This window comes from Dendrobates tinctorius, unplaced genomic scaffold (assembly GCF_039654945.1).
Source record: "Dendrobates tinctorius isolate UK_male_01 unplaced genomic scaffold, ASM3965494v1 ptg000028l, whole genome shotgun sequence".
Taxonomy (NCBI): Eukaryota; Metazoa; Chordata; class Amphibia; order Anura; family Dendrobatidae; genus Dendrobates; species Dendrobates tinctorius.
This window is the reverse complement of record NW_027361696.1, coordinates 22,189,290-22,211,513: the sequence shown is the minus strand read 5'-3', so window position 1 is coordinate 22,211,513 and position 22,224 is coordinate 22,189,290. Positions and strand designations below refer to the sequence as shown.

Below are 22,224 nucleotides of genomic sequence, written 5' to 3'. Positions count from 1 at the left end.
AATGGCAAATGTTTCAATGGCCATCTATTTTAACTTATAGTCATTACTTCAAGTAAATGGGTTTTTATGTAAAATATATTCTTGTTTTTGATTACTCACTCAGCTCTTCCTTAATTGTCTCTGGTATCCCTGGCAGTTCTGGTATTCCTGGTGTCTCTGGTAGTCCTGGTATTCCTGGTATTGCTGGTATCCCTGGTATTCCTGGAATTCCTGGTATCCCTGGTATTCCTGGTATCCCTGGTATTCCTGGTATGCCTGGAATCCCTGGTCTTCCTGGTATTCCTGGTACTCCTGGTATTGCTGGTATTCCTGGTATCCCCGGTATTCCTGGTATTCCCGGTATTGCTGGTATTCCTGGAATTCCTGGTATCGCTGGTATTCCTGGTATTCCTGGAATTCCTGGTATTCCTGGTATCCCCGGTATTCCTGGTATACCTGGTATACCTGGTATCTCCGGTATTCCTGGTATCCCTGGTATTCCTGGTACTTCTGGTATCCCTGGTATTCCTGGTGTCTCTGGTATTCCTGGTATCCCTGGTGTCTCAGGTATTTCTGGTATCCCTGGTAATCCACCTTATAAGGATTAAAACAAGAAAAATGGCAAATGTTTCAATGGCCATCTATTTTAACTTATAGTCATTACTTCAAGTAAATGGGTTTTTATGTAAAATATATTCTTGTTTTTGATTACTCACTCAGCTCTTCCTTAATTGTCTCTGGTATCCCTGGCAGTTCTGGTATTCCTGGTGTCTCTGGTAGTCCTGGTATTCCTGGTATCCCTGGTATTCCTGGAATTCCTGGTATCCCTGGTATTCCTGGTATCCCTGGTATTCCTGGTATGCCTGGAATCCCTGGTCTTCCTGGTATTCCTGGTACTCCTGGTATTGCTGGTATTCCTGGTATCCCCGGTATTCCTGGTATTCCCGGTATTGCTGGAATTCCTGGTATCGCTGGTATTCCTGGAATTCCTGGTCTTCCTGGTATTCCTGGTATCCCCGGTATTCCTGGTATACCTGGTATACCTGGTATCTCCGGTATTCCTGGTATCCCTGGTATTCCTGGTACTTCTGGTATTCCTGGTATCCCTGGTATTCCTGGTATCCCTGGTGTCTCAGGTATTTCTGGTATCCCTGGTAATCCACCTTATAAGGATTAAAACAAGAAAAATGGCAAATGTTTCAATGGCCATCTATTTTAACTTATAGTTATTACTTCAAGTAAATGGGTTTTTATGTAAAATATATTCTTGTTTTTGATTACTCACTCAGCTCTTCCTTAATTGTCTCTGGTATCCCTGGCAGTTCTGGTATTCCTGGTGTCTCTGGTAGTCCTGGTATTCCTGGTATTGCTGGTATCCCTGGTATTCCTGGAATTCCTGGTATCCCTGGTATTCCTGGTATCCCTGGTATTCCTGGTATGCCTGGAATCCCTGGTCTTCCTGGTATTCCTGGTACTCCTGGTATTGCTGGTATTCCTGGTATCCCCGGTATTCCTGGTATTCCCGGTATTGCTGGTATTCCTGGAATTCCTGGTATCGCTGGTATTCCTGGTATTCCTGGAATTCCTGGTCTTCCTGGTATCCCTGGTATTCCTGGTATACCTGGTATACCTGGTATCTCCGGTATCCCTGGTATTCCTGGTACTTCTGGTATTCCTGGTATCCCTGGTATTCCTGGTGTCTCTGATATTCCTGGTATCCCTGGTGTCTCAGGTATTTCTGGTATCCCTGGTAATCCACCTTATAAGGATTAAAACAAGAAAAATGGCAAATGTTTCAATGGCCATCTATTTTAACTTATAGTCATTACTTCAAGTAAATGGGTTTTTATGTAAAATATATTCTTGTTTTTGATTACTCACTCAGCTCTTCCTTAATTGTCTCTGGTATCCCTGGCAGTTCTGGTATTCCTGGTGTCTCTGGTAGTCCTGGTATTCCTGGTATTGCTGGTATCCCTGGTATTCCTGGAATTCCTGGTATCCCTGGTATTCCTGGTATCCCTGGTATTCCTGGTATGCCTGGAATCCCTGGTCTTCCTGGTATTCCTGGTACTCCTGGTATTGCTGGTATTCCTGGTATCCCCGGTATTCCTGGTATTCCCGGTATTGCTGGTATTCCTGGAATTCCTGGTATCGCTGGTATTCCTGGTATTCCTGGAATTCCTGGTCTTCCTGGTATTCCTGGTATCCCCGGTATTCCTGGTATACCTGGTATCTCCGGTATTCCTGGTATCCCTGGTATTCCTGGTACTTCTGGTATCCCTGGTATTCCTGGTGTCTCTGGTATTCCTGGTATCCCTGGTGTCCCAGGTATTTCTGGTATCCCTGATAATCCACCTTATAAGGATTAAAACAAGAAAAATGGCAAATGTTTCAATGGCCATCTATTTTAACTTATAGTCATTACTTCAAGTAAATGGGTTTTTATGTAAAATATATTCTTGTTTTTGATTACTCACTCAGCTCTTCCTTAATTGTCTCTGGTATCCCTGGCAGTTCTGGTATTCCTGGTGTCTCTGGTAGTCCTGGTATTCCTGGTATTGCTGGTATCCCTGGTATTCCTGGAATTCCTGGTATCCCTGGTATTCCTGGTATCCCTGGTATTCCTGGTATGCCTGGAATCCCTGGTCTTCCTGGTATTCCTGGTACTCCTGGGATTCCTGGTATCCCTGGTATTCCTGGGATTCCTGGTATCCCTGGTATTCCTGGTATGCCTGGTATCCCTGGTATACCCGGTATTCCTGGTATGCCTGGTCTTCCTGGTATCCCTGGTATTCCTGGTATTTCCGGTATCCATGGTTCCCCTGGTATTCCCGGTATCCCTGGTATTTCTGCTATCCCAGGTATTCCTGGTATCCCTGGTATTTCTGGTATTCCTGGTATCCCTGGTGTTTCTGGTATTCCTGGTGTCTCTGGTATTCCTGGTATTCCTGGTATTGCTGGTATTCCTGGTATCCCTGGTATTCCTGGTATCCCTGGTATCCCTGGTGTTCCTGGTATCCCCGGTATTCCTGGTATCCCTGGTATTCCTGGTATCCCTGGTATCCCCGGGATTCCTGGGATCTCTGGTATCCCTGGTACTCCTGGTATTCCTGGTATCCCTGGTACTCCTGGTATTCCTGGTGTCTCTGGTATTCCTGGAATTGCTGGTATCCCTGGATTCCCTGGTATTCCTGGTATCCCTGGTATTTCTGCTATCCCTGATGTCTCAGGTATTCCTGGTATTTCTGGTAATCCACCTTATGAGAATTAAAACAAGAAAAATGGCAAATGTTTCAATACCCGTCTATTTTAACTTGTAGTCATTACTTCAAGTAAATGGGTTTTTATATAAAATATATTTTTGTTTTTTATTACTCACTCAGTTCTTCCTTAATTGACTTGGGTATTCCTGGTAATTCAGGTATTCCTGGTAATTTACCTAGATGGATTAATGCAAGAACATTTTATCAATATCCCTCCATTTTAATTTATAGTCATTACTTCAAGCAAATGTTTTGCTTTTAAAATGTATTAGATATTTTTCCCCACAAAACACTCACTCAGTTCTTCATTAAGTGTTTCTGATATTCCTGATACAGGAAAGATGTATATCTTTGTAACGTGTTAGCCAGTAGATAGAAAAATATTCAGAATTGAGGGTCCTCAGTGGTTGATACCTTTTAATGGCTAAATGAAAAGATGGTAACTGCAAGCTTTCGAGACTACTCAGGTCTCTTCATTAGGCATAGACTAATACAAAATCTGAAGGGTCACATATTTATGCACAATATTACCGTATATGCATTTTTTCTGTGCTGTATTGTGCATAAATATGTGACCCTTCAGATTTTGTATTAGTCTATGCCTGATGAAGAGACCTGAGTAGTCTCGAAAGCTTGCAATGTGTTACCATCTTTTCAGTTAGCCATTAAAAGGTATCAACTACTGAGGACTCTCAATTCTGAATATTTTTCTGATATTCCTGGTGTTCCTGGAATTCTTGGTATTCCTGGTATCCCTGGTATTTCTGGAATTCCTGGTGTTCCAGGTTTTCCAGCTATATGATGAAGAACATAAATATATAAATACTTTTAAACGCCATAGCTAATTTTTCCTTTTTTTAGATGAAAAAAATGTGCATATTCTTTTGTAATATCTAATAGAAAAGATGAAATATATTTTTATTGATTAAAACCCTGGGTCATTTTTGGATCACTAGAGACATACTGGGCAATTCACCCAGTATGCACAAAGACAAAGGCAGGAATCAGATGTATATAGCATTGTAATTACTGTTGCATTATGCCTATACTACTGAGAGGCATTCAAGTTCTAGCAGAGGGAAGCACAAACAGATGCCCTTAGGGAATCGCAACATTTTAATGTCGCTGTCTGTGATTGACAATGGCATTTAAAGGGGAGCTTTCATTGGATTTTTTTCCTATAAACTGAGTACATACTCTAACTGGTGATACTCCAATGGTTCTGGAACAGTTTTTCTTTATCTTCTCTTCCCCCGTCATTCAAAAGGTATGCCCCCCAATATTAAAAATACAAATTTTACCTTTAGTAAAGTGGGCGTATACCACAGGACTTCTCTGGGGGTGTGACCATGCTCTAATTAGCCAGCATCACAGTAGAAAAAATCAACCTCCCACATAGAAGCTCTGCAGAATATGCCCAGGTGAAAGAAGAAAACATTTGATCATTATTGCAGGGGGACATAACTTTGGAACAGAGAGACACAGAAGAAAACCCAAAATTGTTGCAGAATCAGTGGAGTAGCCCCATTCGTCTGAGATTTTCCTCTTGAAGCGGTGGTCCAGCACTGAAAATGTATTTTCTAAATATCTATTCTTACACCCTAACAACATTTGTAATGAGTTTTACAATAGCATCCTACACTTTTACTTATTTAGCTAATATCTCAGGAAAAAAAATTTTTACTGTACTTCCTGTAGCATTTTGTTTCAGAGGAGTCTCAAACGCGACATCACAGGAGGCTGGGGATGTACTCACTCCCAGCAGAATACATCACTCCTCCTAGAATAGGATGTCATCACGGTGCATCATTGCAGTTACTCATTAGTTTTTTGCATCGCTGCCCTCTGAAGTCATCCTGGATCCTGGGTGATGGAAGCTGTGGGAAAAGTGAGTGCAACACTGGCTGATGACTCATTTGAGGGCAGTTCAAGAACCAGTGAATGACCATCTCCCCCACTGATGATGATCAATTTCAATGTGGTGCTAGAAGCTGTGGAACTGTGCTGGTGTCACTTACTGCTTCTATCTCCACCTCATGATGACTTCTTCTTTCACAGAAGCTACGGCAGATATAGAAGCAGAGAGCTGTCACAGCACTCACCTCTACCTCAGTGTTGTTCACACAGGATCCAGTTTGTTTTCAGCAGTTGCAGCTGTAGTACTCGCAGGTACGCAGGATGCAGTGACGAGCCGGAGACAGAGCCAGGGCAAACTCGAGTTTTATATATGGATTATATGGATAAAGAGCAAAGCTGACAATGGTTTTTCACGCAGGGTAAGCCAGACACAAATACACAAATAACACAATGTCAAATAGTACAGCGAGAGACGGTAACTTTATGGCCACGATATGGCCGACTACATGTCCTTGGACTATGATTAACGAAAAACGAAGTGTCACTTATCAATCTCTGACGTCCTGCAGAGTTGTTGTCCGGGAGATGTCTGGTCGGCGCCTCAGTCGCCGGGTCCATCCAAAGAAGAGTTGTCGCAGGCTTCGGGCATTCTTACGCCCAGGTGCTGAGGGAGCGATGCAGGCCCCAGGCCTGTTCTACTCCACCGTTGCTGTCTCTTTGGCAGGCGAGGCAGTGGCGGCTGCGGGTCTTGGCAAACATGCCGCAGCCGCGGTGGGGAGCAGGGCAGTGGCGGCCGTGGATCTCGCTGTACAGGCCGCAACCGCAGTATGGAGCAGGGCAGTGGCGGCCGAGGGTCTCAGCGTACAAGCTGCAGCCGTGGTCTGGAACGAGGCAGTGGCAGCCACGGGTCTCAGCGTACAGGCTGCAGCTGCCGTCTGGAACGGGGCAGTGGCGGTCACAGGTCTCGCTGTATCTCCTCCTTGTGCTGCTCGGCACCGTCCTCTCTCCTGGTCAGGTGAGCCCCATCCTATCTGTCTAAAAGGCACTGACTCCCTCTTGCTCTTCCAACGCCACTTAGACTCCTCCCTCCTGTCTCTCGTCTCTCTCCCCGTCGAGTGTTTGCTGGTCTCTAGTTTTATAGTTGCCCTGCCCCCTTTCTTTGTCCCGCCCCACATTTCCTGAATGACTGTTGGTCCCGGCCTGTAACTATTTCCCCCCGGGAACGTACCCCCTGGGAACCTGGGTGACAGCTTCCCTAGTTCCGGCCTGGATACACAGCGGGCCTTTTTCCGGGACTCTCTCACCTACACAAGAAACTAGTGCGCAAGTGCAGTTTTGTCTCCTGTGAAATCCTGTCCCAGTAGGGGCAATGGACACAATAGGCAGTGAGTGCAGCCCCAGTCTCATGTGATGTCACAATTTGAGACTCTTCTCAAACAAAGCATCAAAGGTGATAAAGTTAAAAAAAGCACATTTAAGGATTAGGTAAATAGGTAAAAATGTAGGGTGTTGTGCAATATAGCAAATTACAGAGAAGGTTAGGGTGTATGGATCAATGTTTAGAAAATACATTTTAGGTGCTGGACCACCCCTTTAAGCTAAAACAAATCCAGTGAAAGGTCCTTTTTAAGTGGCTAGCTATAGTAGATAAGTCTGTTAGAGGCAGGTGCTGGCAGGTGCTGTAATAATACAGCTGACTTCTGCCCTGTGTGGAGTGAGCTCATTTCCTCATAATGCTCCATACACATGTTCCAGCTCCATGATGTAATAGTGCATCTAATGTTGGGAAAAAATTAAACGGGTTGTCCAGTTAAAAAAAAAAACACTCAAATGCTATTGAATTAGTAAGTTATGAAATGTTCTAATGTCCCGGCACTGGAAACCCAACCGATCTTGAGATCAGTGCTCTGCAGCCCCACCCTCCTGAGTTGAGCGGAGGTGCATATGATTGTGTATGGGTGTGATGGAAATAGTGGTAGTCCCAAAGACAATGAACGAAGCAGAGACCAAGTATGTACACCTCTGCTCCATTCAGGATGGAGCTGCCATTCTCAAGGTCTCAGAGCTCCATTCCCAATTAAAACTAAAGTGATCAGCAAGTTATCCCTCATTCTACATATAGGAAAAACTTGATTTATTTTTTTTTAAATAACCTTTTAAATCTCAATTTTATATAAAATGTATTGCTATTTTTTATTCTTAATAATATGTTTTTAATTCTCAATCCAAGTGCAGAAGTGAATGGAGCTGGAATATCCCTTGAATGGTTTGCCCCATCAGCTACAAGGGGTAATACATTATATCATGTCAAGACCTACAGAGATCGAGTCTATAAAGTGATTTTTCATCTTTTATAACAGAATGATTGCCAAAGACTTCCTTTAGTGATGTTTACGTGACCTAAAAACTTTTTATTAAGAGATAAGCCTATTAGTCAACTCTCAGCAAAACCTAAGAAATGAGAAATGTAATTTTCAATGACGTCAGCAAAATATTCAATTATAATTAAGATAACGATTAACAAAAAATGTGTATAATTTAGACACTCACCCTCTTTTTTGCCTATCCATAATGCCCAAGCCAATTTATCTGTAAGAAGAAAAACAAGATCATTGAAGGAATTGTCCTATCAATGGAGCAAGCTGCAGGAGGTCACTTTGTCTTGAAATAAAATGACTTTATTTATCAAAATGTTATTTTATCTTATTATTTTACAACCAAAAAATATAGTTTTTAACAAAGCTTTGTAGATTTGTTAGTTCAAAAAACTCATGCAGTTCTTTATCCATCATTATTCCTGACTCCAATATTTTCCACAATCTCTTTATTGAAATGTAACTAAGCTTTGGAGCATTTTTATATACTTTGTAAAATCCCTTTAAAACTTCTAAACAGTCTTTTCAGTGATGGTTTCAGGACTAAGGTCTCAGACCATGAGCGATATAATTAATCTCATCAAATCCATGAATTTCGAATGAAACTTTCATTTTACTGAATGTTTTTGTTAAAGTAGCAGAAAATAAATATTTTTCTTAAATAAAACACTCACCTATTTTTTCAGGAAACATCGAAGGCTTTTTAGGAAATCCAACTATAAAAGTTAAAGATAATGAATTCATCAGGCTTCGGCTATATCACTGATATATGTAGTAAGGGGAGCTCTCTGGGTCCCTGCACTGCAATACAAGCTGTGGCCAATCAGAGGCAGCAGCAGACGTCAGCATGTAAATAACCGGTAGTCACTCACTAGCAGCGCATGGCAGTGATGTCATGCCCTGCCCGTTGCTTTAAGCTGAAGTCAGATATAGAAGAGAATGCTGTGCTTTGAAGATGAGTTTATTTTCTTATTCATGAAAGAAAAGCAGCAAATTGGAGACATACAGTATATACAAGGATGGGAGAAATATATACAAGGATGGGGAACATGTATACCAGGATGAGAGACATATATACCAGGATGGGGGACATATATACCAGGATGAGAGACATATATACCAGGATGGGGGACATGTATACCAGGATGGGGGACATATATACCAGGATGGGGACATACATATACCAGGATGGGAGACATATATACCAGGATGGGGGACATGTATACCAGGATGGGGACATATATACCAGGATGGGGGACATGTATACCAGGATGAGAGACATATATACCAGGATGGGGGACATACATATACCAGGATGGGAGACATATATACCAGGATGGGGGACATGTATACCAGGATGAGAGACATATATACCAGGATGGGGGACATGTATACCAGGATGGGGGACATGTATACCAGGATGAGAGACATATATACCAGGATGAGAGACATATATACCAGGATGGGGGACATGTATACCAGGATGAGAGACATATATACCAGGATGGGGGACATGTATACCAGGATGGGGGACATATATACCAGGATGGGGACATACATATACCAGGATGGGAGACATATATACCAGGATGGGGGACATGTATACCAGGATGGGGACATATATACCAGGATGGGGGACATGTATACCAGGATGGGGACATATATACCAGGATGAGAGACATATATACCAGGGGAGAGAGATATATACCAGTATGGGTACATATATACCATGATGGGGGACATATATACCAGGATGGGGGACATATATACTAGGATGGGAGAAATATATACCAGGATGGGGGACATATATAGCAGGATGAGAGACATATATACCAGGATGGGAGACATATATATCAGGATGGGTGACATATATACTAAGATGGGGGACATATATATACCAGGATGGGGACATATATACCAGGATGGGGACATATATACCATGATGGGGGACATATATACCAGGATGGGGGACATATATATACTAGGATGGGAGAAATATATACCAGGATGGGGGACATATATATCAGGATGGGTGACATATATACTAAGATGGGGGACATATATACCAGGATGGGGGACATATATACCTGGATGGGGGACATATATACCAGGATGGGGGACATATATACCAGGATAGGATACATATATACCAGGATGGGAGACATATATACCAGGATAGGGGACATCTATATACCTGGATGGGTAACATATATACCAGGATGGGGACTTATATACCAGGATGGGAGACATATATACCAGGATGGGGGACATATATACCAGGATGGGAGACATATATACCAGGATGGGAGATATATACAGTATACCAGGATGGGAGATATATATACCAGGATGGGAGACATATACTGTATACCAGGATGGGAGACATGTATACCAGGATGGGAGATATATACAGTATACCAGGATGGGAGATATATATACCAGGATGGGAGACATATATACCAGGATGGGTGATATATATACTAGAGATAGAACGTTACAAATCAAAATTCTAACCCCCCTACAAAAAATAATAGCAAATAAAAATGTTATTAATATTGCTATTGCAACAGAATCCCATGTTATATACTTTAGCAGATGTTCACTGGTGAATGAGTACACGATCGTGAATCTTTCCTCTTTGTTAACTTTTCCAAACAATTTTTGTTTTTGTTTCTTTTTTTGTGATTATTTTTTTCTTTCATTCTGTTTTTCATGTAAAATAATACGTCTTTTACATTGACATTAGCAGAAATTCCTTCATAGATCAGTAGTATTAAAATGAGATCATTGACATTGAAGAAGTCTCATATTCATAAACTTACTCCATTCTCTCAAGATCCAGGCCGGTTTCTTCCGATGTCCAAAAAAATCTCCTATTTTGGACAAAAAATTAAAATAAAAAATATTAATTTTTTAAGAAAAAAATATGTAACAAACCTAAAAAATAAAAAAGTCAACTTTTTATGTTTTGAAGAAATGAAAATTGTGAATTAAATAACATCTGAAATGGCAGCACACTAACAGTACATGGCAGAATTTCTCGGACTACTTTTAGAGTATTTTGCATTACTAATTTAATGTTAACTTTACAGAATAAGCTTTTTCCCTCTGCAGGTTCTAGTGACTAGAGAGTGCTGAAGATTACTTTTACATTCTTTACCTTTCCTCTTTTAGAACAACTTTCTGTAGACTGCTATAGTCAATTTTTATCTATTACTTGGATTTTTATTCCTCACTGAAGACAGAACTGTAGACAGATTTGAGCAGCTTTTGAGAGTGAATTAATAGAGTACAAAAGAAAAGGTGGAGGAAAGGCATTTTTTTTCCAGAAACAAGTATTTCAAAGTTTGTTATGTTCAGTTCTGCTGTTGATACAGATAAAGCAAATTAAAAGGGTAATTATTACTCTATAAAACTCACCCTTTAGTTCATTAAAATTTATGTCGAACCCTTCGACTGTAACACATTTGCCTGAAACAAATCAAATGAAATAATGTAAAAAATTCTGAACTATGTAAATAACTCATGATCAGTACAGGATCAGTAATGTAATGTATGTACACAGTGACTGCAGTAGCATAACAGTGAGTGCAGCTCTGGAGTATAATACAGGAGGTAACTCAGTATCAGTAATGTACGTACACAGTGACTGCAGTAGCAGAACAGTGAGTGCAGCTCTGGAGTATAATACAGGAGGTAACTCAGTATCAGTAATGTAATGTATGTACACAGTGACTGCACCAGCAGAATAGTGAGTGCAGCTCTGGAGTATAATACAGGATGTAACTTAAATTGTATGAGGACCATGAGGAGTGCATTATATTGTATGGATGACCATGGTGGTGCATTATATTGTTAGGGGCAGCACGGTGGCTCAGTGGTTAGCGTTGCAGCGCTGGGATCCTGGGTTCGAATCCCACCAAGGACAACATCTGCAAGGAGTTTGTATGTTCTCCCCATGTTTGCGTGGGTTTCCTCTGGGTACTCCGGTTTCCTCCCACACTCCAAAGACATACTGATAGGGAATTTAGATTGTGAGCCCCATCGGGGACAGTGATGAAAATGTGTGCAAAAACTGTAAAGCTCTGCGGAATATGTTAGCGCTACATAAAAATAAAGATTATTATGGGGACCATGAGGAGTGCATTATATTGTATGGAGAACCATAGGGGTGCATTATATTGTATGGGGGTGCATTATATTGTATGGAGAACCATGGGGTGCATTGTATGGAGGACTATGGGGGTGCATTATATTGTATGGAGAACCATGGGGAGTGCATTATATTGTACGGATTAACATGGGGGTGCATTGTTTTGCATGAAGACCATGGGGAGTGCATTATATTGTACGGAGAATCATGAGGTGCATTGTATTGTATGGAGAACAATGGAGGGTGCATTATATTGCATGAAGGACCATGTGGGGTACATTATATTGTATGGAGGACCATAGGGGTGCATTATATTGTATGGAGAACCATGGGGTGCATTGTATTGTATGGAGAACTATGGGGTGCATTGTATTGTATGGAGAACCATGGAGGGTGCATTATATTGCATGAAGGACCATGGGGGTGCATTTTATTGTATGGAGGACCATGGGGGTGCATTATATTGTATGGAGAACCATGGTGTGCATTATATTGTATGAAGGACCATGGGGGGGTACATTAAATAGTATAGAGGACCATGGAGGTGCATTATATTGTGTCTATACATTGTATGGAGGACCATTGGGAGTGCATAATATTGTATGGAGGACCATGGGGGTGCACTATATTGTATGGAGGACCATGGGTAGTGCATGATATTGTATGGAGGACCAAGGAGGGGTTCATTATATTGTATGGAGAAACATGGAGGTGCATTGTATTATATGGAGGACCATGGGGAGTGCATTATATCGTATGGAGAACCATGGGGGTGCATTGTATTGTATGGAGAACCATGGAGGGTGCATTATATTGTATGGAGAACCATGGAGGGTGCATTATATTGTATGGAGGACCATGGGGGGTGCATTATATTGTATGGTGGACCATTGAGAGTGCATAATATTGTATGGAGGACCATGGGGGTCCATTATATTGTATGGAGGTCCATTGGGGGTGCATTTTTTGTATGGAGGACCATGGGGAGTGCACCATATTGTATGGGGGACTATGGGGGTGCATTATATTGTATGGAGGACCATGTGGGTGCATTTTATTGTATGGAGGACCATGGGGAGTGCATTATATTGTATGGAGGACTTTATGGGGCCCATTATGTGATATGGAAGGGTATGTGGGGTCATTGTACTATTTGAAGGGCTATGTGGGGGGTCATTATACTGTATACAAGCAATTATACAATGTGACAGTTTGTGTGAGGTCCATCATACTGTGTGGGGACCATAAGGCTATTTGAAGGGCTAATGCTGGCCATTATACAGTGTGGGGCTATTATACTGTATGGAGGATTGTGTAGGGGTCACCATACTTTGCCTTGGGAGTTGAGGTGGGTATAGTAGGATCTTTATACTGTGCATGAAGAGGTTAATGTGGAGGACTTCACCATGGGAGTGGTTGGGAGGCACTTTTGTTGGCATCATACTTCACGGGTGTAATGAAAGAGGATTCAAGTTTTTCAGCAGGCGGAAAATTGCTATGTAAGGGCTGCAAAGTTGTGAGATCTGCTTTTTTGTGAACCTGACAATTATTTATTTTTATTTCATTTTTGGGGGCCGGGGCCAATTAGAACTTCTGCTATGGGGCATCATGATTTCTATGTATGGCACCTACTTAGTGGCCTTTCTCGAATACAGCTTCTCAGCTCCTATTAGATAGAGTAGCTATGACATCTGGAGGTCTGTAGAAGACCCCATGCATGTCATTATGGATCTCCATTGATACCCTACCTGTGGCCGGGCTTTGGAGGACACAGTGATTTTTACTATACTCAGGGATGCTGCGACATTGCTGTATATAGCACTAGCAGTCAGATGTTCGCAGCTTCAAGTCCCCTAAGGGGACTAACATGAACAGTAAAAAGTTTTTAAAAAGTTTTAAAAAATCGGAAAAAATTAAAAAAAACCATAAAAGTGCAAATAACCATTCTTTTTCGATTAAAAATAAAGATAGTTAAACAAAACACATGTGGTATCGCTGCGTTCAGAAAAGTCCGATCTATAAAATTAATTAACCCGATTGGTAAAAACCGTAAAGAAAACCAAAAATGCCAAATTTACGTTTTTCTGATTGCTGTAGTGTCATGAAAAATGTCGTAACAAGCGATCAAAATCTCATATCTGTTCCAAAATGGTATCAGGAAAAACATCGTGTCACCCGCATCCTGGGAAGAAAGGAAGGAAAAAACGAAAGCGGAAATTGGTCATGAAGGGGTTAATTTTAAACTGCTCAGGCCCAACTTTGCACAGGTGTATGCAATGCACGTCACCAACAGAGGGCAGCACTGAGAAATAAAAATAAAATAAATGCATCATTTCATTATATACTTACAGAAAGCCTGTTTCGATCTGCTGGGTACCCTTCCTCTTCCTAAATAAAATAGAAAAAATATTTGCATTACTTTGGGAAATTCAGCGTTCTTGATCTTTCCTAATAGAGCCTTTCGTTGTATAATCATGGTCACGTATTATATATTGATCACATATTGTGCAAACTCTGTAGTAAGGCTCCTCGCCCACCATACACCAGTTATAATATTTTACGCCCCTTCCTGGTATCATTGTATAGATATGATTGTTACATATTACCTACGTACTATACTATGGTAAATGAGTTGCATGCAAATTTAATACATATCAGATTACAAACCCAACATAAAAGAAAAGTTACAAAATAACACAAAACTGTACAAAAGTTATTCTCGCAGTGAGAAAACTTTAAGGGTGTGTGCACACGCTGTGGATTCTGCTGCTGATCCGCAGCGGTTTTGGCCCTGCGGATCCGCAGCAGAATTAGCTGCGTTGCACAGTACCATTATATCCTATGGAAAATGGAAACCGCAGGGCAGACGGTGCGGAATTTTACGCGCGTTTTTTGCTGCGGTTTCTAATCCGCAGAAAGAATTGACAGGTCATTCTTTTCTGCGGATTCCGCAGCGGTTTGCCATCTCCTCCATTGTAGAGATGATAAACCGCAGGGCAAAACCACAGGATAATCCGCAGATAAACCGCAGGTCTTTTGCAAAATCCCCGCAGACCAATCCGCAGCGTGTGCACATACCCTAAAACTCTGTGGCACTGATTTTTTGAGGTGTAATCCCTCTGCTGACCACTAGGTTGTGAATTTTCTTGGATTTCCGGGCTATATTTATAAAAAAATATCTGAATGTCGGGGGGTTCAAAGAAAGAAGAAGTAAAGAAAGAAAGAGTAAAATTAGACATGAACTAAAAAATATGAGAAACAGATGATAATTTAAAACAATAGAATCAGGGAAGAAAATAAATAGTTATTTATTATCTTTAAGCTCCTTTTAGATAGGGTTTACGTTGTATTTTCGCTTGTGGCCATTTTCGACCCTCAGAGTTCGAAGTTAAGAAAAAGTAAAGAAATGGTATCACTTTATTGAGTTTTAGCTCTTACCATAGGCTTCCGAAGTGTAGATCAATAATAGGAGGAACCCCAACCAGTCCATGACTTCTGTAGAGAGAGCAAATAATTTAGAGTGTGCCTGTACATGGGACAAAGAGGAAATCGACCTGTACCCTTAACCCTAAAAGGCATTACAAACAATAAAAAAATGGATACACAAAGGCAAAAGAAAGCAAGAGAAGAATCAGAGGGGTCCAAAACACAAAGGGATTGTCTCATCTTCAATTTCCAAAAGTGCATCGCTCCCCCCTATTCTGGCTTCCACCTTGCTGGGGAGTGGTGCACTCTTAATGATTGACAGCTCGGCCTGGTGGCATGGTTGCTACACAATCAAGCAATCTCCCATGCTGTTAGCAGAGGTAGCTTATCCTCTGCTGCATCAGAGGAGGCACTGAAGAGCAGCGCTTACAAGCTCTATAGCAAACAGTTTGTGAGCCTGTGTTCCTTGCCTAGGAAATTGGCCATCAGTGCAAAGGTGGCAAGTAAGCTAGGCAACAAGCAGTAAGCTATGAATTAAAAAACCCTCCGTACTTGAGAGCGGAGAAGATTTTTAATAAGAGGTAAAATACAAAGTTGCTCATTTTTACAAACACCTTGCATTTACGTTTAGAGAATCCTTTTAATTTCGACATTGTTAGATTTCCTAATTCAGGAAAGGCCAATCTATGAGAAAAGGAAGATTTGTGGAGACTCACCTCATCAGGACTGTGGGTTCCGCGTCCCTTCTACTACTGAATTCCTTAATAGCTGTGTGCTATATCTCTGTTTGGATCTTTGGTCCTACCTCTGGAAGGAGTCCTCCTCCTCCCAATGGCTTTGCTTCTAGGTGTCCTCAGCCAGGGGAGAAGGATCAGCTGAGACCTCAGATGTTTACCAAGATACATAATAGCAAATATAATCATTATTTCATTATAATGTTATGTTTCACATGGAATAATATCACATATGAACAGACATGAGACACTAATGGAGCTGTCAGTATGAAGCCCTCAACATCTGACCTTGGATGCTCTTCAGTAACAAAATCACTATATCAGCCCCTTCATACCAAGGTCATCTTTTCATTTTTATGTTTTAGTTTATTATTCCATTAAAGATCTGTTTTTTTGCAGAATAAATAGTAATTTTGAATGACGCTATCCACTTTACCAGTAAAAGGGAAACAAATGGGATGAAATTTGGGAAAAAATGCAATTCCGGCATTGGTTATGTTACAGTTGTGCTCAAAAGTTTCCTTCTTCCGGCAGAATTTTTGCTTTCTTGGCCTTTTTTCAGAGAATATGATTGATAACGCCAAAACTTTTTCTCCGCTCATGGTTAGTGGTTGGGTGAAGCCATTTATTTGTCAAACTGCTGTGTTTTCTCTTTTTAAATCATAAAGACAACCCAAAACATCCAAATGACCCTGACCAAAAGTTCACATACCCTGGTGGTTTTGGCATGATAACATGCACAGAAGTTATTATTTATTATTATTAATATTATTATTAATTTTTATAGCGCCATTTATTCCATGGCACTTTACATGAGAAAAAGGGGCAAATGTAGGTAAGTACAATAAACATGAGTCATACAAGGCACACACAAGCACAGGAGGAGAGAGGAACATGCCCACGAGGGCTCACAGTCTACAAGGGATGGGTGAGGATACAGTAGGTGAGGATACAGCTGGTCGTGCGGCGGTTCAGTAGACTGAGGATCATTGCAGGTTGTAGGCTTTCCGGAAGAGGTGGGTCTTCAGGTTCCTTTTGAAGGTTTCCGTGGTAGGCGAAAGTCTGATGTGTTTGGGTAAAGGGTTCCAGAGTATGGGTGAAGCACGGGAGAAGTCAGAGAGAGATTGTATGTACTTCACACAGACAGATGCCAGGGAAAGTTGTGTACCTTGAAAGCATACCAGAGAGAGATTGTATGTACTTCACACAGACAGATGCCAGGGAAAGTTGTGTACATTGAAAGCATACCAGAGAGAGATTGTATCTACTTCATACAGACAGTCAGATGCCAAGGGAAGTTGGGTACATTGAAAGAATACCTGTGGGAACAGGAAACAACTCGGTTAGATGATACAGATGGTGATGGTGATGATGATGATGATAATACAACAGTGATGATGGTGATGAATGGCCAAATGCATCATAGAATTCGAGTCTAATTCAAAATATTGTACTTAAAAAGATGAACTTTGAAAGATGTCATTTGAAAGATGCATGGATCAGACTAAAGTCTGGATCAGACTTATGGGTTTGAATATATCTTCACTAAGGGCAATCAGTTGTGAGTAGGGATGTGGTTGGGAAAGTTGACATGAATGGGTTTGAATGGCTTCTAAAGGTAACATCCTCACCTGTGACCTGTTTGCTTGTAATCAGTGTGTGTGCATAAAAGCTGAGTGAGTTTCTGGGATCCAGACAGACTCTTGCATCTTTCATCCAGCCACTGATGTTTCTTGATTGTGAGTCATGGGAAAAACAAAAGAATTGTCACCGAATCTAAGGGAAAAGGTAGTTGAAGAAATTGATAATGTCAGTCAACAACATTCAAACTGTGACTAACAAATGGAAAATCAGGGGCTCTGTAAAAATAAGCGGTGCTGCGGTGCTAGTTAACAACTGCCAGCCAATCGGAGGCTGGCAGCTGACGTCAGCCACAGCGCACACGTCGCCGGCATCTGACATCACTGTCAGTCGTCGAGGAGTGTGCACTTCAGCTGCGTGGAGGGAGCTTTGCCGCTGGAGCGCGGCCAGGTAAGAACTTTTTTTTGTTTTGTTTTTTTTATTTTTTATTGAAAGCAGCAATCCGGGGGTCCCTGGGCAGGATGCAGACATAGGGGCAGAAGACAAACATTGGGGCAGAAGGCAGACATGATGGGGCAGAATGCTGGACATGGGGGCAGACTGTGACATGGGACAGAATGCAGACATGTGGCAGAAGGCAGACATGGGGGCAGATTGCTGGACATGGGGGCAGATTGCTGGACATGGGGGCAGAATGCTGGACATGGGGGCAGAATTCTGGACATGGGGCAGAATGCTGGACATGGAGGCAGACAGTGACACGGGGCAGAATGCAGACATGGGGGCAGAATGCAAGACATGAGTGGGGAAGAATGCAAGACATGAGTGGGGAAGAATGCAAGACATGATGGGGGCAGAATGCAAGACATGATGGAGTAGACTGCAAGACAAGATGGAGCAGATTGCATGACATGGGGGCAGAATGCAGACATGGGGGCAGATTGCAAGACATGGCAGATTGCAAGACATGATGGGGCAGAATGCAAGACATGATGGGGCAGATTGCAAGACAAGATGGGGCAGAATGCAAGACATGATGGGGGGCAGAATGCAAGACATGATGGGGGGCAGAATGCAAGACATGATGGGGTAGAATGCAAGACATGATGGAGCAGTTGCATGACATGAGGCAGAATGCAGACATGGGGCAGATTGCAAGACATGGGGGCAGATTGCAAGACATGATGGGGGCAGATTGCAAGACATGATGGGGCAAAATGCAAGACATGGGGCAGAATGTGACACACGGGGGCAGAATGCGAGACACGAGGGCAGAATGCGAGACATGTGGCAGACAGAATGCGAGACATGGGGTAGAATGTTACAGTGAGACACAGGAGGGGGCAGAATGAACACGGAACAGAATGTGACAGTGAGACACAGGAGGGGGCAGAATGTGACAGTAAGACACAGGAGGGGGCAGAATGTGACAGTGAGTCACAGGAGGGGGCAGTATGTGAGATATAGGAGGGGGCAGGATGGGAGACATACGGTGCAGGATCATGGGGCAGGATGGATTTGATGGAGACAGATGGGGAGATCATATGGGGCACAATGGATACTCATGGGGGCCGGATGGGAGAACATATGGCTGAAGCCAGGAATGAGACACACGGGGGCCAGGATGGGGAATATTATTACCATAGGGGCTAATTAAGGGATATTATTACTGCAGTGATGTATTTATTTTATTTTTTGAGCATACTGTTTTAAATGGGGGAAGGACCTGTTATTGTGTAGAGTAATATTATGTTACCTTTTTTTCTTCATGTGATGTAATGTAGAAGTTGGGAAAAAAATAGGTAATGTGTTCTGCAAGCGGAGGTCTAGATAACTGTGTTATTTCCAGCAGAGACAAGCCCTGGCTGGAAGAAGTGATGGCGATCTGTGCTGGATGAAAGATGAAAAGCAAGGATGAAGGACTTCACCTAGAGTCATCACTGGTGAGTTAGTGTGTTACCTATAAACTGACACTATACAATGTATACTATATACAGAGCTCCTGTGTATAATGTCATTGAGCACTATATTACCTGAACACAGACACTACATCCTAAGTACAGATCTCCTGTGTATAATGGCACTTATGGTGATGATATTATGTTTTTTATTACTGATCAGTATTGTAGTATTCAGTCACTATGTGGTGGCAATATGTGGTCTGGACATGGTGTTGCGGTATTTGTCCCTTGTATGTGCTATTATTTGGTCACTTTGTAGTGGTAATATGTGGTCTGGTCATGGTGCGGTGGTATTTGTTCCTTGTATGTGATATTATTTGGTCACTGTGGTAATAACATGTGGTCTGGTCATGGTGTGGCCGTATTTGTTCCTTGTATGTGGTATTATAGGTCACTATGTGGTGGTAATATGTGGTCTGAACATGGTGCGGTGGTATTTGTCCCTTGTATGTGATATTATTGGTCATTTTAAAAATTGAAAAATAAATAAAAATATACCTAAATTGTATTGCATATTTTAACAAATATTTAATAGGTTAGCGTAGAGTAGAGCTCGGCCAAAAGTGTCTACAGTGTTGTGATGGCGGCTTAAAAAATCTTTTGGCCAAAACAAAATCTTCCGGCTATATGTGTGATCTGGTGATGGGAACTGTTAAGGTGTGATTGGAGAGAAGTGGAATTTTTCCAAGAGAGAGTGGTGAGACTGTGGACAGTTTGAGGGGTGGAGGGGGGCTGGGGTGGAGCCTGGGCGGAGTCTAAAGGGGGCCCCAAAAATGTTGCCAATATGGGGCCCCGAAATTCCTTGTGGAAGCCCTGTTGTCATTATGACTTAAAAAGAGAAAACACAGTAGTTTGACAATAAATGACTTCACCCAACCACTAATCATTGAGTGGAGAAAAAGTTTTGGTGTTATCATTCATACTTTCAGAAAAAAGGCCAAGAAAGCAAAAATTCTGCTGGCGTATGTAAACTTTTGAGCACAACTGTAACATAACCAATGCCAGAATTGCATTTTTTCCACCATTTCATCCCATTTGTTTCCCCTTTATTGGTAAAGTGAAAAGCGCCTTTCAAAACTACAGCTTATTCTGCAAAAAAAACAAGCTCTTCATGAGAGGAGAAAAAGTTTTGGTGTTATCATTCATTTTCTCTGAAAAAAAGGCCAAGAAAGCAAAAATTCTGCCGGGGTATGTAAACTTTTGAGCACAACTGGACATTTTGTTCTTACAGCATTAAGTTTTATAGTGAAAATGAACTGGTAACATGATTCTTCATGTCAGTAGTACGATTGCAGCCATTGATACTAAACTTGTATTGTTTTTTTTATTATTTAACCCCTTACCACCAAAGTCTGTTTTCACCTTTCTGACCAGGCCAAATTTTTCACTTCTGACCAGTGTCACTTTATCTGGTAATAACTGAGAAATTCTTCCACATATTCCAGTGAGTCTGAGATAGTTTTTTCGTGAGACAATGTACTTCACATAAGTGGTAGGTTTAGGTCGATTTGATTTTCATTTATTTATGAAACAATTGGAAATTTGATGGAAATTTAGAAAAATTTGCAATTTTTGAATCATTGAATTTTTGTGCCCTTAAACAGATGGCCATATTGCTAAATAATGATTAATAAATAATATTTACCACAAGTCTACTTTACATTAGCATAATTTTTTTAACATATTTTTCTTGTTAGAATTGCATAAGGGTTAAAAGGTTAGCAGCAAGTTTTCATTATTCCAACAGGAAATACAACACAAAACCTATTTTATTAGGGAGCACTTCACATTTGAAATGGGATTTAGGGGCCTATATGTCATAAAACAATCAAAAGTGACCACATTTTATAAATGTACCATTCAAGATATTCAAAAAACACATTTAAAAAGTTTTCTAATCCTTCAGGTGTTTCACATGAATTAAAACAAATTGTAAACAAGAAATGTAAAATTTGTTATTTTCAACAAAAATGTTCCTTTAGCCCCAAATATTTCATTTTCACAAGGGTAACAGGAGAAAATGAACCACACAATTTGTTGTGCAATTTCTCCTGAGCCCGATGATACCTCATATGTGGTCAGAAATTACTGTTTGGGTACATAGCAGGGATTGGAAGGGAAGGAGTGCAATTTGAATTTTGGAACAGAATTTTGGCTGGAATAGATAGGGGATGCCATGTCACATTTGCCACACTCCAGATTTACCACAAAAGAAGAAACCCCCACAACTGATAACATTTTAGAAACTACACCACTAAAGGAATTCAACAAGGGGTGTGGTGAGCATATTGAACCCACAGGTAGGCCACAAAATTGAATAACATTGAAGCATAACAATGAAAAATTTTATTTTTTTACACAAAATGTTAGTGTAGTTCCAAATTTTTCATTTTCACAAGAGTAACAGGATAAAATGGATCACACAGTTTTTTGTTCAAATTCTCCTGAGTATGATGATACCCCAAGTGTGGTCAGAAATTACTGTGTGGGCGCATGGTAGGGCAAAAAGCAGATTTTGAATTCTGGAGCGTAATTTTGGTTGGAATAGATTATGGACACCATGTTGCATTTGAAGAGCCCTGACATGTCAAAACAGCAGAAACTTCACACAAGTGACCTCATTTTGCAAACGGTATCATTCAAGAAATTTAGGTATGGGTACTGTGGGCATTTAGGTCCCACAGGTGCTTCACATAACTTTACAACATTTGGACATGACAATGAAAAATAATTTTTTTTTCTACAAATTTTTCATTTTCCCTAGAATATAAGGAGAAAATGAACCATATAATTTTTTGTGCAGTTTCTCCTGAGTGCATTAAACCCTAGATGTGGTGGAAAGTACTGTTTGAGTGCACGACTCGGTAAGGAAGGAGCGCTATTTGAATTTTGTAG

General features: G+C 41.2%; 1 protein-coding gene across 24 annotated transcripts in view; it reads right to left on the bottom strand.

The window, feature by feature from the left end:
• LOC141085206 (uncharacterized) overlaps positions 1 to 15,871 on the bottom strand; it is a 144,940-nt gene extending 129,069 nt beyond the window's left edge. For 11 of the 24 annotated variants that reach the window (XM_073570431.1, XM_073570432.1, XM_073570433.1 and 8 more), the window contains exons 1-12: positions 15,066 to 15,122; positions 13,977 to 14,015; positions 10,895 to 10,945; positions 10,297 to 10,347; positions 8,149 to 8,190; positions 7,650 to 7,688; positions 3,359 to 3,418; positions 2,457 to 3,236; positions 1,861 to 2,334; positions 1,265 to 1,738; positions 696 to 1,142; positions 100 to 573 (exon numbers count right to left, since the gene is read on the bottom strand). In XM_073570431.1, coding sequence (XP_073426532.1) covers positions 100 to 573; positions 696 to 1,142; positions 1,265 to 1,738; positions 1,861 to 2,334; positions 2,457 to 3,236; positions 3,359 to 3,418; positions 7,650 to 7,688; positions 8,149 to 8,190; positions 10,297 to 10,347; positions 10,895 to 10,945; positions 13,977 to 14,015; positions 15,066 to 15,117 — 2,983 coding nt within the window. In that variant the 5' untranslated portion in view covers positions 15,118 to 15,122. Of the gene's footprint in view, positions 1 to 99; positions 574 to 695; positions 1,143 to 1,264; positions 1,739 to 1,860; positions 2,335 to 2,456; positions 3,237 to 3,358; positions 3,419 to 7,649; positions 7,689 to 8,148; positions 8,191 to 10,296; positions 10,348 to 10,894; positions 10,946 to 13,976; positions 14,016 to 15,065; positions 15,123 to 15,769 lie in introns of those variants that run through there. The other 13 variants (XM_073570439.1, XM_073570437.1, XM_073570438.1 and 10 more) reach the window with 9 other exon arrangements.
• Positions 15,872 to 22,224: the final 6,353 nt, after the last annotated feature.